Source organism: Zingiber officinale, chromosome 2B (genome assembly GCF_018446385.1).
Source record: "Zingiber officinale cultivar Zhangliang chromosome 2B, Zo_v1.1, whole genome shotgun sequence".
NCBI classification, from domain to species: Eukaryota; Viridiplantae; Streptophyta; class Magnoliopsida; order Zingiberales; family Zingiberaceae; genus Zingiber; species Zingiber officinale.
In genome coordinates, this window is record NC_055989.1 from 12,308,931 (window position 1) to 12,322,916 (window position 13,986).

At 36.8% G+C, this 13,986-nt stretch overlaps 3 protein-coding genes across 7 annotated transcripts; 1 reads left to right on the plus strand and 2 right to left on the minus strand.

The window, feature by feature from the left end:
* Positions 1-24: 24 nt before the first annotated feature.
* LOC122045321 (elongin-C-like) lies at positions 25-4,400 on the minus strand. Its single transcript, XM_042605496.1, has 3 exons — positions 4,205-4,400; positions 3,992-4,097; positions 25-301 (listed from the first exon to the last, which is right to left on the minus strand). The coding sequence occupies exons 1-3, from the start codon at positions 4,383-4,385 to the stop codon at positions 223-225; spliced, it is 366 nt and encodes a 121-aa protein (XP_042461430.1). The 5' UTR covers positions 4,386-4,400; the 3' UTR covers positions 25-222.
* A 105-nt stretch (positions 4,401-4,505) lies between these two features.
* Positions 4,506-13,759, plus strand: LOC122045319 (ras-related protein Rab2BV-like). Of its 5 annotated transcripts, XM_042605493.1 has the most exons (7): positions 4,507-4,625; positions 4,729-4,918; positions 9,361-9,895; positions 11,389-11,462; positions 11,541-11,687; positions 11,913-11,976; positions 12,810-13,759. In XM_042605493.1, exons 2-3 carry the CDS (start codon positions 4,754-4,756, stop codon positions 9,841-9,843), a joined length of 648 nt encoding a protein of 215 aa, XP_042461427.1. In that variant the 5' UTR covers positions 4,507-4,625; positions 4,729-4,753; the 3' UTR covers positions 9,844-9,895; positions 11,389-11,462; positions 11,541-11,687; positions 11,913-11,976; positions 12,810-13,759. The 5 variants fall into 5 exon arrangements, with proteins under 5 accessions (XP_042461428.1, XP_042461424.1, XP_042461427.1 ...); XM_042605491.1 differs by having other exon boundaries at positions 11,389-11,687; XM_042605492.1 differs by lacking the exon at positions 11,389-11,462.
* On the minus strand, positions 12,644-13,493 carry LOC122045320. Its single transcript, XM_042605495.1, has 2 exons — positions 13,186-13,493; positions 12,644-13,104 (listed from the first exon to the last, which is right to left on the minus strand). The coding sequence occupies exons 1-2, from the start codon at positions 13,491-13,493 to the stop codon at positions 12,801-12,803; spliced, it is 612 nt and encodes a 203-aa protein (XP_042461429.1). The 3' UTR covers positions 12,644-12,800.
* Positions 13,760-13,986: the final 227 nt, after the last annotated feature.

The window sequence follows — 13,986 nt, forward strand, 5'->3', positions numbered from 1 at the left end:
ACATGGCGCAAAAAAAAAACTGTATGAAAGGTCGATAAGTAGATATGTAATTTCCATTCTCACCAAGTCTACATCTATTTGAAATATTTCAATCAATACAGCAGAAACTACCAATTGTTTTTAAGCACTTCCAACGCGTTTCCATAAATGATCTATATCTGTGAAGAGAAGCCATCCTTAGTTCCAGAGTCATCATCTCCGGTTTGTTGATTCATGGGCACCTCAAGTATGGAGATAGTTCGCAGCCATCATCAGTTCCAAAGTCATCTCAGGTTCGATGTGAAACTCGGTTTCCTTTCCACTGTCAGATACAGCATCCAAAATCCAAATGGGTAGTAAGTCAAAGTTAACAGACAACATCATATATTAACAGAGCATCATATAGTTCTCACAACTATATTCTTTTTTTTTTTTTTGTAAGTTCTCTATTTTTTGAATCAAAAGCTTGAGCAAGTAGTGAAAGGATAGGTGCATATGAATTTGGGTTTTAACTCACTGATCATCCAATTCTACCCTTTTGAGCATGAAAAGGAAACAAGTCATAAATTATTTCAAATTTCTTGTATGCAACTGCTTTTAGTCAGAGTGGGATAGCTGGAAATATCAATTCAGATCAGCTGGAAATCCTAAATTTGCTAAGCGACATCGATACATTAGATTTATCAGTTTCCATCAATCACATAGCAGAAGTTTTGGGGAGATGATTAAAGTGTCAATTTGACATTAGTGATAGCAGAAAAAACATCCATGAACAGACTCCCTATGGTCCCATCATCCTCAGGATGACTATACAAAGGAGATGACAAAAGAAAATAAACTGTTGGTTAAGGATTGGGAAGAAATTGAGTTTTCCTATTCAGGCTGCAATAATTGTCAAGACACAACAACAAAAGTTGTGAGTCCCAGCTATTTGGGTTCTCAGCTAAACTACTGCCAGTATGTGAAAGCTAAACAAAAACCACACTAGATGATAAAGGAAGACACTTCCTTGAACAGAGTAAAGAAGTTTCAAATGCAACATGCCTAGATATGTTTGTTAAAGTTGCATGATATAACATATGGCTGCAAGCAGCAAAATTCTAAAGAATCAACTGACTTCTGAATTTGCTGTGGGAAGGGAGGGAGATACATCTGAGAAATGAAAATGTTGGTGGAACTCACCATTTGCTCTTTTCCTTGGGGGGAACAAGAGGGAGGGAAAGAAACAACTAGAAAAACATTTTCCCAGTTGAGCAAAATTGCTTCTAGTTAAATGAAGGGAAAAGCTACACAACGAAGGTAGCAATTTCCTTCTCCGTCTATATTGCTTTCCTTTTTCACTTCTTTCCATGACATTTAACTCTCTTGTAGGAAACGCTAAGGATGTACAGAGACAGAATTACCATAGATTAGTTAAAGACAATTATGATTTTTCTTCTGTAAACAGAACTTCATCTATTAGTTGTAGTATACAACAGTAGCATAGATAAGTTCAAACTGACAAAGTCTATCATCCATAGGTGCTCAATTTTAAATGCTTCTATAGATGGGCATCATTGGCTACTTATTGTTCCAAAAAAAGAAGGAAAAAAATAGAATAAGAATACTAATTCGAACAACTTCAAACCAAAAACTATATTTATGTCCTCAATTTTAAATGCTTCTATAGATGGGCATCATTAGCTACTTATTGTTCCAAAAAAAAAAAAAGAAGGCAAAAAGAGAATAAGTATACCAATTTGAATAACTTCAAACCAAAAACTATATTTATGTCCTTTATAGGACACAGTCAGCATAAAAAAATGAATTAGAAGAAATTTCCAATAGAATTCGATCAGAAGCTTAAATGAAAGAAAGCAAGTTGGGCGGAATAAGAAGATTAGTTGTGGCCCAAAATGGTCAACTTTGCCCCTTAGCTACCTAAGGTACAAAGTGCAATAAGCAGATGGCAAAATTCACCACCTATTTTTCTGTTTGAGAAGGATTAAACTGAGTTAAATGAAATTGCTAAATGTTGTCAACAAATATAAATCTCATTAGAAACATACTAACGAGATTCTAAAGTGTAATATAAAACCCCAATTTATTAAATGTTGTATATCAATGGGAATTAGCAATTTAGCATATAACACCAAATATTAAATATAAAGGTAAATTATCATGAGGCTTTCTACTATTAATACTTAAGCTCATCACATGAAAAATTCACATTGCATGTTATTGTATTTTCAACAATCATGGAAAACGTTATAATAGTTTTACAGTAAAAATTAATTCAACAAGAATCTACGTTTTTCTCAAAGCTTGACTAAATAATTTTACTGTAAAATGATGGAAGGCACTGAAATTCCATAATAGGTGGGCCAGGTGGCTCTCCCTCCACGTGGCAGGAATCTCATGGAATAGGGTGTGCCTCTCCGAGCCTATAAACAAAGCACCACTTCAAGATAATGCAAAAATCACACCAATTGAAACCGGCAACCATCAGTCAGATTTTCAACTCAGACCAACTATGTCTATGCCTTGCACGACTTTGATTTCTTTGCGACGAACCAATGGCCAACTCACTTAATCCAACTCAACCAAACTCACAGAGGACTCTAGCTCAGTCAGACCACCTCAGAATGGGCAAGTGTGGACCTCCACTATACAGCTCAACTGGCTTGTGATATAATTTAACAGAACTCCAACTCATTCTCTAACCAGTATGTAGGCTTGCGTTGACCGCATGCTGACAGCAACTATACTTGTTGACCACAGTAATATCAAAGCCCCTTTTCTAAGCATAGCTTTTCCAAATGAGGTGTTCTCCTGAAGAGGAGGTCGTCAACCTCACTCTCATCTCTCTAGACTGTTTGACTGACCCCTCTTTACTGCATGCCCACCATCATTTAGGTGAGTGCAGCCTCCATCCACGACCCAACCGCTTAAGGCGCATGCCTACTTGAACATGGAAGTTCCTGCAAGCATTATGGTGTTTATGCTGCAACCACCGACTACCCATTCTGCTCGCAGCAAACCCACACAGAACAAATCTTGTCCAGTACTACCAGACGTGGATCTCCCAAGACTAATAAGCAAATTACCTCTTCTTCATACACTCATCAGTGGCTTCATTTTCTAGCATATCAGGATCATTCTTCCAGGATTATGGCTGAGAGGAGGAAGAAACCAGAACCAATAGAAGCAATGTTGGAACCAGGTGAAAGAGAGCATTTCCACTATGGGCCTCTGATCTCAACCTGATCACCAGTCTCTACATGCCGCAAGGACTGCAAGGGACATGAACACCATCATTACTAGATGCTACTCTCAACCTGACCTTCTGTCTCTACTGGCTGCAAGGACTTCACAAGGATGCAAGCACTACCACTACCATCCTCTCTCATGATTCAACAGTCTGCTGATGATTGCACCTCATGGATGTGGGCACTGCTAGCATTACCCTCTACTTGTGATCTGATAGACTACCATTGACCACGCCTTATGCAGACATAAATATTGCAACTATCTGCCTCTGCTTGTAGCTTGATCATCTGTGTACCATCTCCGGAACTACGAATCATAGGATGAAGGGATCCCTTAGTTGAGTGCTTTGTTAACTCTTTATGTTTTGTTTCTCCTATAGTCCTATGATGGTGCATCATGTTTCCATTTTAATTTCATGGTTACTTTATATTTTTCTTATAATAATACATTGACATTTATGTTAGAAGGGCATTGATGGTATCTGTAGTCCAACTTGAGAAGTGTTGGAAGTATTAGATAATAGGATTAACATATATCGTTATCACATAGGATGATGCGATACAAATATTTTTTATCCAAAATTTTCTACAAAATGTACAAATTTCACAAGTAGCAAACAAACAATTGGTCTAACTATGCATTCAAACGATTACTAGGGTTTGTAAACACATGCTAGCAGATCAATTTTCACAACCCTGAGGGAAAGGCAAATCATAATCACGCAATAGAACAAGAAATCAAGGTAAACGTAAGGGAAAAGAACCTTTGAAAATCAAGATTCCAGTAGAAGTATTGGCAGATTTTCTCGAGGATAGGCGTGCTAATCTCTGGAAAGGTCACAACTCCCAGTTGCGTCTCCGCGAAGCCGCCTGCGCTACCGGAAAAAAAATTTCAGATCTACTCCACAAAAGACCGAGAAACAAGAAACGTACGAGGAATCGACGTTAAGGAAGAAGGAGCGAAGAAGGAGACAGACCGGGGGAGGTAAGCATGTTGCTGATCGTCTGGGAGACCATAGCGGCCTTCTTGTCGATGACGAACTCGAATCCCTCGGCGCTTATCAGCTTCACCATCTCTCCTCCATTCCTCGTCTTCTCCTCCCCCTCCATTGCCCTCGATCGCCACCGATGCTGCGACCCGAACAGCACAAGCGGCATCAATTTATACGGATCGGGTCTAATTTGATTCGGGCAAGAAGACAATACCAACACAGATCCGGCCCAGTGGATAGCGGGTCATAGACCCGATAACCCGAGACAGATAAAGGTCCAAATAGAAAGGCTATTTCAAGGATCAAATCAAATGTTCCCGTTTCTCGGTCGGCCGTTCATGTCTTCCCTCTCGCCTCCCGAAAACGCCGGGATCGCGGCCCTTCCTTCCACCGGATCTGGCGTCAGGTGGGTATATTTCGTTCTCTTCGATTCAAATATCGATCTCCTTTTTCTCTCGTTCGATCATGTTCTGATGGTTGTGGTTCATTTTGCAATGGATTGAGTCCAGGTAATAGAGAGGAGGAGGAGGAGAAATGGCGCATCGAGTGGACAATGAGTACGATTACCTTTTTAAGATTGTTCTGATAGGGGATTCTGGCGTGGGGAAATCCAACATCCTCTCCAGGTTCACGCGCAACGAGTTCTGCTTGGAATCCAAGTCCACCATCGGCGTCGAATTCGCCACCAGGACTCTTCAGGTACTCGACGAATTGCTTGCGTTCCTTGTTCTGCTCCAAATCCTGTGCGTGATAGAGATTTGCATGCGTGCTTGCTAAATTATTCACAAAAGCAATTGTTCATCCTAATGCTCGAGAAGAAGGCTGCTTGCGCGCCTATTATTTTGTTCCGTCTAGTGGGTGGAGCGGAAGAGTGAATGAGTTACTAGATAACTGGTTCAGAGATTCAACTTTCAAAACCTTAATCTTTCATGGCGGTTGTGGAAAATCAAGGATATTTCAATTCAATCCAATTGTCAAGACTTGTAAGTGAGAATCTTTTGATACTTATCCAAGAGTATCTCGCTCAGGTCTAATATTCTACCAGGAAAGGGAACCACCGAGGAAAAAAGAGGATATAGAAAAATAATAATAATGAAAAAGTGATAGGAAATATTTCTCTTGCTTTGATTTTCTTTGAGGGAAGGAAAAAATTAGAGTTTTCCTTGTGGCTGTTTCCTCGGAGAGAAGATAAAAGGGAGGGAAAGAAATTTCAGAAATTAATTTGTTAAGAAACATATATATATATATATCAAAAATAGATTTGAAAAAAAATTGGACTTTTAAAAATCAAATTTGAGCTTTATTACACATGAATAGTAGTGTCTTTTCTGCATAAATCCAGTGAAAACAGAATTATGTTAAATTGGGAAAATATTTTCTCATTTTTTTTCACTTTTCTCTCTCAATTTTCACTAAAAGAAATGGAGTGAAAGTGCAAATGGAGAAATTCTTTGACCACCTTATTTTCTTTTGTATTCTCTCATGGGAAAATATGGTCACATGAGAAAGTGAAGAGATGAGTTTGTACTCTTTCTTGCTCCTCAATCTCAATGGAGATGGAGTCACCCTGCTATCATGTAGAAGACTAAGGAAATGCCTTATCTAATTTAAAATTTCTTGTAGAGGAGGCCCCTTGATATTTAGGCATGCCCAAGAAGATCCCACTTAAATCATGTGGAAAAGGAATAGATGTCTCTTATTACTCCCATAAAACCCCCTAGTCCAAGATCATCATAATTGAGATATCGCCTCTAATTGCACATAAAAGCCCAATGCAAAATATAATTCAATCTAAATTGCCAAAATACTTAGGTTGGCGTTTGTAAAATCAGACCAGTCAACTATTAGCTAACCAAGTTGATTATATTAGTTAACTAAGAACAAAGAATAATTTGATTTATTTGCAAAATAGAACACATCAGCTGAACTAGATTTTTGACTAGTCAAATGGAAAAACTATGACCGAAGTAGATGATTGATTAAACCCTAATCTAGTTTTCAAAATACCGACTTAGGTGTTGGGGTCTCTTGACTCTTAAGCATGTCCGTGAAGATGTAACTTATCATGTGTGATAAAAGTGAATTTGTGTCTCTTACTATCTAATACTTTCTCATTCTCAATATTATTAGAGTTGATAGACTAAATTTGTTCCATATAGATGTCTCTCAAAACTTAAGTATCCACGCCAGAATCTCACTTAATCATGTGAGACTAAGAGAGTGTCTCTTACTCTGCCAGTCTCAACATGGTCAAAAGTGAGAGACTAATTTTGTTACCACATGACAATCTAAGTAGACACTCAATTCAATCTAGATGTAAAGGTAATTAATTGAAGATCTCATGGTATGTAAGCATGTCTTAAAGGATTTTACTAACATTAGTGGATCCAAGGGATTCCACCATAGTCAAATTTCAACTGATATTTAGACTTTTTATCTAACTCATTCGTACTCATTTTGCATACTGACACATAGACACTAACACCCAAGTGAAGATTAAATATTTCTTTGAGGGGAGGAAAAAATTAGAGTTTTCCTTGTGGCTGTTTCCTGGGAGAGAAGATAAGAGGGAGGGAAAGAAATTTCAAAAATTAATTTGTTAAGAAACATATATATATCAAAAATAGATTTGAAAAAAAAAATGGACTTTTTAAAATCAAATTTGAGCTTTATTACACATGAATAGTAGTGTCTTTCTGCATAAATCCAGTGAAAACAGAATTATGTTAAATTGGAAAAATATTTTCTCATTTTTTTACTTTTCTTCCTCCATTTTCACTAAAAGAAATGGAGTGAAAATGCAAATGGAGAAATCGTTTTACCACCTTATTTTCTTTTGTATTTCCCTCACATGAAATATGGTCACATGACAAAATGAAGAGATGAGTTTGTACTCTTTCTTGCTTCTCAGTCTCAATGGAGATGGAGTTACTCTTCTATCATGTAGAAGACTAAGGAAATGCTTTATCTAATTTAAAATTCCTTGTGAAGGAGGCCCCTTGATATTTAAGCATGCCCAAGAAGATCCCACTTAAATCATGTGGAAAAGGAATAGATGTCTCTTACTACTCCCTTAAAATCCCCTATTCCAAGATCATCATAATTGAGATATCGACTCTAATTGCACATAAAAAGCCCAATGCAAAATATAATTCAATCTAAGTTGATTATATTAGTTAACTAAGAACAAAGAATAATTTGATTTATTTGCAAAATAGAGCAGATCAGCTGAACTAGATTTTTGACTAGTCAAATGGAAAAACCATGACCAAAGTGGATGATTGATTAAAATCAAATCTAGTTTTCAAAATACCGACTTAGGTGTTGGTGTCTCTTGATTTTTAAGCATGTCCGTGAAGATGTAACTTATCATGTGTGATAAAAGTGAATTGGTGTCTCTTATTATCTAATACTTTCTCATTCTCAATATTATTAAAGTGACTAAATTTGTTCCATATAGATGTCTCTCAATACTTACGTATGCACGCCAAAATCTCACTTAATCATGTGAGACTAAGAGAGTCTCTTACTCTGCCAGTCTCAACATTGTCAAAAGTGAGACTAATTTTGTTACCACATAACAATCTAAGTAGACACTCAATTCAATCTAGATGTAAAGGTAATTAATTGAAGATCTCATGGTATGTAAGCATGTCTTAAAGGCTTTTACTAACATTAGTGGATCCAAGGGACCTCACCATAGTTAAATTTTCAACTAATACTCGGACTTTTTATCTAACTCATTTTTGCTCATTTTGGATACTGACACGTAGACACTAACACCTAAGTGAAGATTAAATATTTTATTAATCACATGTGAAAAACAAATTTAGAAATAGTTATGCCGTATATTGGATATACACATGGATTGAATACTCAACTCGAGTTTGAGTAACATAGGATTTCTTTAACATTTGACTTTATTAAATATATAGCAAAAATCAAAAGGACACCCCATTTTATTTGAATCTTAAATTAGGGCACCTTTTATTTTTTATAAAAGGGGTATCCCTTTTCTAAACACCCAAAATACTAACTCTATTTGTAAGTGAATAATTTAAAATTGTTCAATTTTTCTACATTGTAGGAAAAAATATTCTAACTCTATTTGTAGTTTTGAACTAGCATTCTTGAGATGTGTGACCCATTAACGAAGCTAAAAAGCATGTAGCATAATTAACAGATAATTGTATTCACATTTAGCAAGCACAAACAAACATAGTGTATTTCGATGAAATAATATTTCCTTGTAGATTTAGATACCGCTGGGATATCTTTACCCATGATTTAAAAAATTGAACAATATTAGTGAAATTGCTTGGTTCTATTCTTATCAATATTTTAATTATATAATTTGGTGTGATAATACTTGTGTGTAAATATGAATGCTTTGCAATATATTTTTTCCTTCAATGTAGGAAAATTGAACAACTTTAAGGAAATTATTCAGTTATAATTTGATCATGGTCTAGGGTTGTTTTAGGGATATTGTTAGAGAAGGGCACCTCTTTGATAAAAATTTAAAAAAAGGATGCCCTTTTGATAGTTTAGTTCATTGATTTATAAGGATTATGTGCACTATTTCTGCTGAAAAATCTGAATGATAAAACGATGGTTTGTGCTTAATTGTCTAGGATTATTATTTGAATCATAAAATTTAATGAATTGATTTATGCCATAAAACAAAGCTTGTGATAGAAAAAAATATTGAACATAAAGGAATAATATGGGAAGCCTTTTTCTTTCAGTTAGTGTTTCTTTTCTTTTTTTTGACATAGTTATCGTTGTATTGATGTGATCTCTATAACTGGCTATAGACTCATGGTAAGATTTATGCCAACCTAACTTGAACCAGTCATGTAAATGGTTCATCAATATATGCTTTAACATGACAATTGGCAATAATCCAAATTCAAAAGGGTTCTTTGTGTGCCTGTGCTGATGGTTGTGTTATACCCAAAATTATTTCCATCAACCTTTTCTGTTATTCTCGTTCAGTAGGCAACATCAAGCTCCTCATTTCAGATAATATCCTTATGTAAAATTTAATCAGTAGCAAATAGCAATTGCATAGTGATTCGTGCCTTTCTAGTTTACCATTTTTTTATATTGTTAATAAAGTTACTTGATTTCATAAACAGCTAGAGGGGAAGACAATCAAGGCTCAGATATGGGACACGGCTGGGCAGGAAAGGTACCGAGCCATCACCAGCGCTTACTACAGAGGTGCAGTGGGAGCACTCCTGGTCTATGACATAACAAAGAAGCAAACTTTTGAAAATGTTCAAAGGTGGTTACGTGAGCTGAGGGACCATGCCGACTCCAACATTGTGATTTTGATGGTTGGGAACAAGGCAGACTTGAGGCATCTTCGAGCAGTCACAGAAGAGGAAGCCCAGATGTTAGCTGAGAAGGAAGAGATTTCTTTCCTGGAGACATCAGCTTTGGAGGCACTTAACATAGATAAGGCATTTCAGACTATTTTAAAAAATATTTACCAGATAATCAGCCGAAAGGCGCTTGCTGCTGCAGAGGCAGCAGGAACAGTTCCCAGCCAAGGCATGACCATCAACGTATCGGATCCCGGTGGAGGCTTCACAAAGAAAGGTTGCTGTTCAAATTAGCTAATTTGCCTTTTGTGTGGGTGATTTGCCCAGAAACTTGGATCCGCCCAAGGTGCTAACACAATTATTCAATAATTGTTCATTTATAGTTTATTCAGATCTGCATTGAAAAGTCTGTCTTGTTTCTTTTGTTCTGGAGGCTATGAGATGCAGATTTCCTTTTCCATATACTTGGTTCGTACTAAAAAGCATAAGCTCATTTGGATATAGACTGTAAATTTCAAGTTTTTGTATTACTAATACCAGTAACACTGTCAGATATTTGTTCATCTCTAGAATGTTTGTGGCAAAAAGTTGCAAAGCAAATAGTATGCTTATCCATGCATGAGGTACTTTAAATATGATTAATCATGCACACACATGAAGGCCACAAACCACATGACTAAGCTTCCAACAAATTTGATTTCATACAAGCTTATCAAGTATTATTATAGATTTTTTTTTTTTTTTGCTACCATCTTTTGTACAGTTTTTGCTGCCTCTGTTTACCTTTTTATTTAGCAACTCTTATTATCCTGAAGTCTGGATGGAGGAGGGAAAGGAATCAAAGGTGGAAGAAATTCCTTAGGGAAGAGAAAGGAGGAAAGGAGAAAATATTAAAAAAAAATACAATCGGCACCTTTGACGGCCACAACTCATGACCCGACTGCAAGCTCACGGTGGCCTAGTCGTGATTTGTGGTCAGGCCAGAGCTCGTAGTCGCAATTCGCGGTCAAGCCTTGAGCTATTTGTGGCCTGGTCGCGAGCTTGCAAGTTTGTGACCATGATTCACAGTCATGCTGCGAATAACTTGCGGTTATTTGCTGCTTGGCCGTGAGTTTGTGGCCCGCAAATTGGTCTACTACTGAAATGAGTCTTCAAAAGATATGGATTTAAAAGCATAAGAAAAGATGGGTAAACTCAATCGTCTTCTTAAAAGAAATGCAACAATATTGAGAGAAAATTATTTACCTTGCAAATTAAATATATGACGTGGTTGCTTGATATTGTTATCATCGTTGATCGCCAAGAAGAACATATGACTCTTTGAGAATGTATAATTTTAGGTATTATGACAATTTATTTAATTGATACAAATTGTGATCTGGATCTCACAAATTAGTATCCAATAATGATGCTATAGCTTCAATCCTATTGGTTTTTAACAAATTAGTATTCAACGATTTGCATTCTTAACAAATTGGTATCCAACAATTTGCGACCTGTCTATGAATCATGACCACCGCGATTTGCGGCCAGACAGGTAAGAGCTCACAACCGTGACACGGCTACAAGCTCTCAGCCAAGCCAATGGAGTGGCTCACGGCTGCGAGTTTGCATGTTGTTGGTTCCAGAGTTTGTGTTCCCCGGTCAGAGTTTGCATTCTAAATCGTTTCACATGAATTGCTAGTTTCCTTGCCATTTTATTCAAGAGAAATTTCCAGTCACCTTTATCTCACTTATTTTCTAGTGCATTGGATATGATTTCCAAAAGATTTTTCATGGTTATCCAGTACTATATGTTTATGGAGATGCAAGTTTCTAAAGGAGTAAACTTCCTTTTAGGCACTTGGATTTTCCTAAGACTAGAATGATTGAAATTATCATATGCTGCAGGAGATGTACTGATCTTGTCTTAGGTAAAGCATCATAATCTTTGTTCTTGCTAATGATACTTTGGATGAGCAGAGTTACTTTTTCTTGCAACTGCTGAACAGATAACCACATTGGTCAGAGGCAGCTAAACGGCTTGCAGATGTTCAGGCACAGGCAGGTGTGCTTGAAATTATGAATTAACCCAGCTAGAGTTCCAAAGAGTAGGCATTAAGATACTTCTGTATCACCTTGGAGTTGCCTCAGATGAGGTATGTAATTCTGTCTGAATATATTCCTTACAGATTGATTAATTGAAGATGAATTACTTTTTATCCTCAATTTTGACATGTTCGAAATCTATCAAAGACCATTTACACTGAATTGATTCTTGACATTTCAAATATATCCAATCATTAACTGACCACCTCCATCTCGTTAAATTTCTAATGTAGCACACTGTGTGATTACATACTTTTTCTCCTGGTAACAAGCAGTGCGAAGGGGGCTGGAATCGAATAACCAATCGGCAATCTACATGGCCTCCATGGCTAGGCTGCGGTAAGTCTTTAAAAAAGATGATCAGTTATTCACATATTGCTGTTGCACTTTCTCATCCTTACCACACCAGCAAATTATAATTTGATGCTTCTGGGGGATCACTAATTCATGTCAAAATATAGATCATGTCGCACTTATGCTATAGATAATGCAAAAGCAAGATGAAGATGAAGCAACGATCAGCACTGTTGCACTTCGAGATGAAGTGCCACTGGCTAATGGTTTCGCATTGACTGCAGTTATTTATCTACCTTATAGTGTGAAAATTGCAAATTGCAGGGAACAAACACCAAAAGCTAGACATCTATCTTAAGATTTTGGCTTGCAACTGAAGTGCTTGAGGGTAAATTTAATGTTTTCATGATATTAATGGATGGTGTTCCTAGACAGACCTGAGTTTCTTTGTTAAGAAATGGTAGAGGCATCTTCAGCTAGTGATATTAGCATCAATTAGATTGTTAATGTGAAAAAAGAAAAGATCTTTATTAAGAACTAGATTGCTAAGAATCACAGATTTCTATATTTTCAATCTTAAGTATCATAGTTGTATGTGATATATCCACAGTTGGATTTGCTCTTCATGAAACTATGGAAAACATATTTGTATTATAGGCACAAAAGAACTGCTGTCTTTATCAAGTGAGCAAAATATAAATGCACAAAGTAATTATCAACCCAACTTCTTTCCGATTAGTTTGGCACTCTACATATAGGACTGATTATTCATGGTTCCATGGCATGAACAAAGGGGGAAAATGATCAAAATGAACTCTCTTCGTAACATAGATCTGTATGATATTACATTGAATTGATGTTGTGCACCTTCACTGCAGGTTCTCATGCGGTGGTAGATTGAGCATCTTGCTACTAAACAAAGCAGTGCTTCTGTTCCTTCTTGCCAGCAAGGAAGAGACAGTCGAACCCCTGGAGGTTTTCTTCCATGTTGTCCTGCCATGGAACCTTGATCTGTTGCAGTGCTTTTGTGTCGAATTGAATCCGTGGTCACCGGATGCCTTTAACCTCTTTCTGCTGGGATTCGCTTTTTTCACAAGATCTTCAATGCATCTAGCATCAGATAGAGATCTAAACGACTCTGATTTCCCTTCAAAATACTTGGACAGCCCTCTTCTGCAGATTTGACAGTTTCAACCTCATTAGCTGATGAAACATCGAAGAGTTTGCATTGCAAACTGATAATCCAGTACTTACTTGATTGGGAGGTCGTCCACGAGCGAAGATAAGTCGAAAGAAGATTGATTTGGATCAAATTGCGATGCATTTGATGAGAGGGAAGACGACGAGCTCGGAGATGTGGAGGTTGCATCATCTGTAAGATCCGACAATGTCGACAAGATGGAGTCATCAGAATTTCCATAAAATGATGAAGATTCACACCTCTTATCATCATCATAATCATCATCAATTCTCTTCAAACATAGGCCATTGGTAGCATCATCCTTAGCACCTTCACCCATTTCACAGGCAGGGGATGGTGATGCAGGTGCTGCCATCTTCATATGAATCAACAAATAGTTGATGGAGATCAAGTGGAAATGGAAACAAGTTTTGTTGTTAGTTATATTTGTTCTGCTTTTGCGGGCTTTCTCTTATATTGTGTTGTTGTGCCATGGTCCTCGGTCATTGTCTTTTAGAGGATTAGAATCACATGTCTCCACCTGCTGTTGATTAGGGAGAGTTTGTGGATAGGATGATGAACATGGATAGAAGCGACCTCGATCATCCATATCTGCCACGTTTTATTTTATTCTTTTCTGGTTTCTTTTCCTTCGACTTTCGCTGCAGAAAAATATTATTACTATTATTATTATTATAAACATTGCTTAAAAAAATTCAAACGCAGAATTTATGGCTGCAGGAATGTGGAATTTTTCACAGCACCTTTTTTAAATTTGTTTTTGAGAATTGCTAATATTTTTGAAACCTTCTGTTTCTTCCCACGATTCTAGAAGTATTTTGATTTTGTTAGTTAGGGGTATAAGCTAATTGAAT

Coding starts and splice junctions, on each gene's coding strand:
- LOC122045321 (XM_042605496.1), bottom strand. CDS start 4,385: ATGCCGCTTGTGCTGTTCGGGTCGCAGCATCGGTGGCGATCGAGGGCA. Junction 4,098..4,204: donor CAACATGCTTACCTCCCCCG/GTCTGTCTCCTT, acceptor CCGGTAGCGCAG/GCGGCTTCGCGGAGACGCAA. Junction 302..3,991: donor TGGAATCTTGATTTTCAAAG/GTTCTTTTCCCT, acceptor TGTATCTGACAG/TGGAAAGGAAACCGAGTTTC.
- LOC122045319 (XM_042605494.1), top strand. CDS start 4,754: ATGGCGCATCGAGTGGACAATGAGTACGATTACCTTTTTAAGATTGTT. Junction 4,919..9,360: donor TCGCCACCAGGACTCTTCAG/GTACTCGACGAA, acceptor TTTCATAAACAG/CTAGAGGGGAAGACAATCAA.
- LOC122045320 (XM_042605495.1), bottom strand. CDS start 13,493: ATGAAGATGGCAGCACCTGCATCACCATCCCCTGCCTGTGAAATGGGT. Junction 13,105..13,185: donor GTGGACGACCTCCCAATCAA/GTAAGTACTGGA, acceptor TCAAATCTGCAG/AAGAGGGCTGTCCAAGTATT.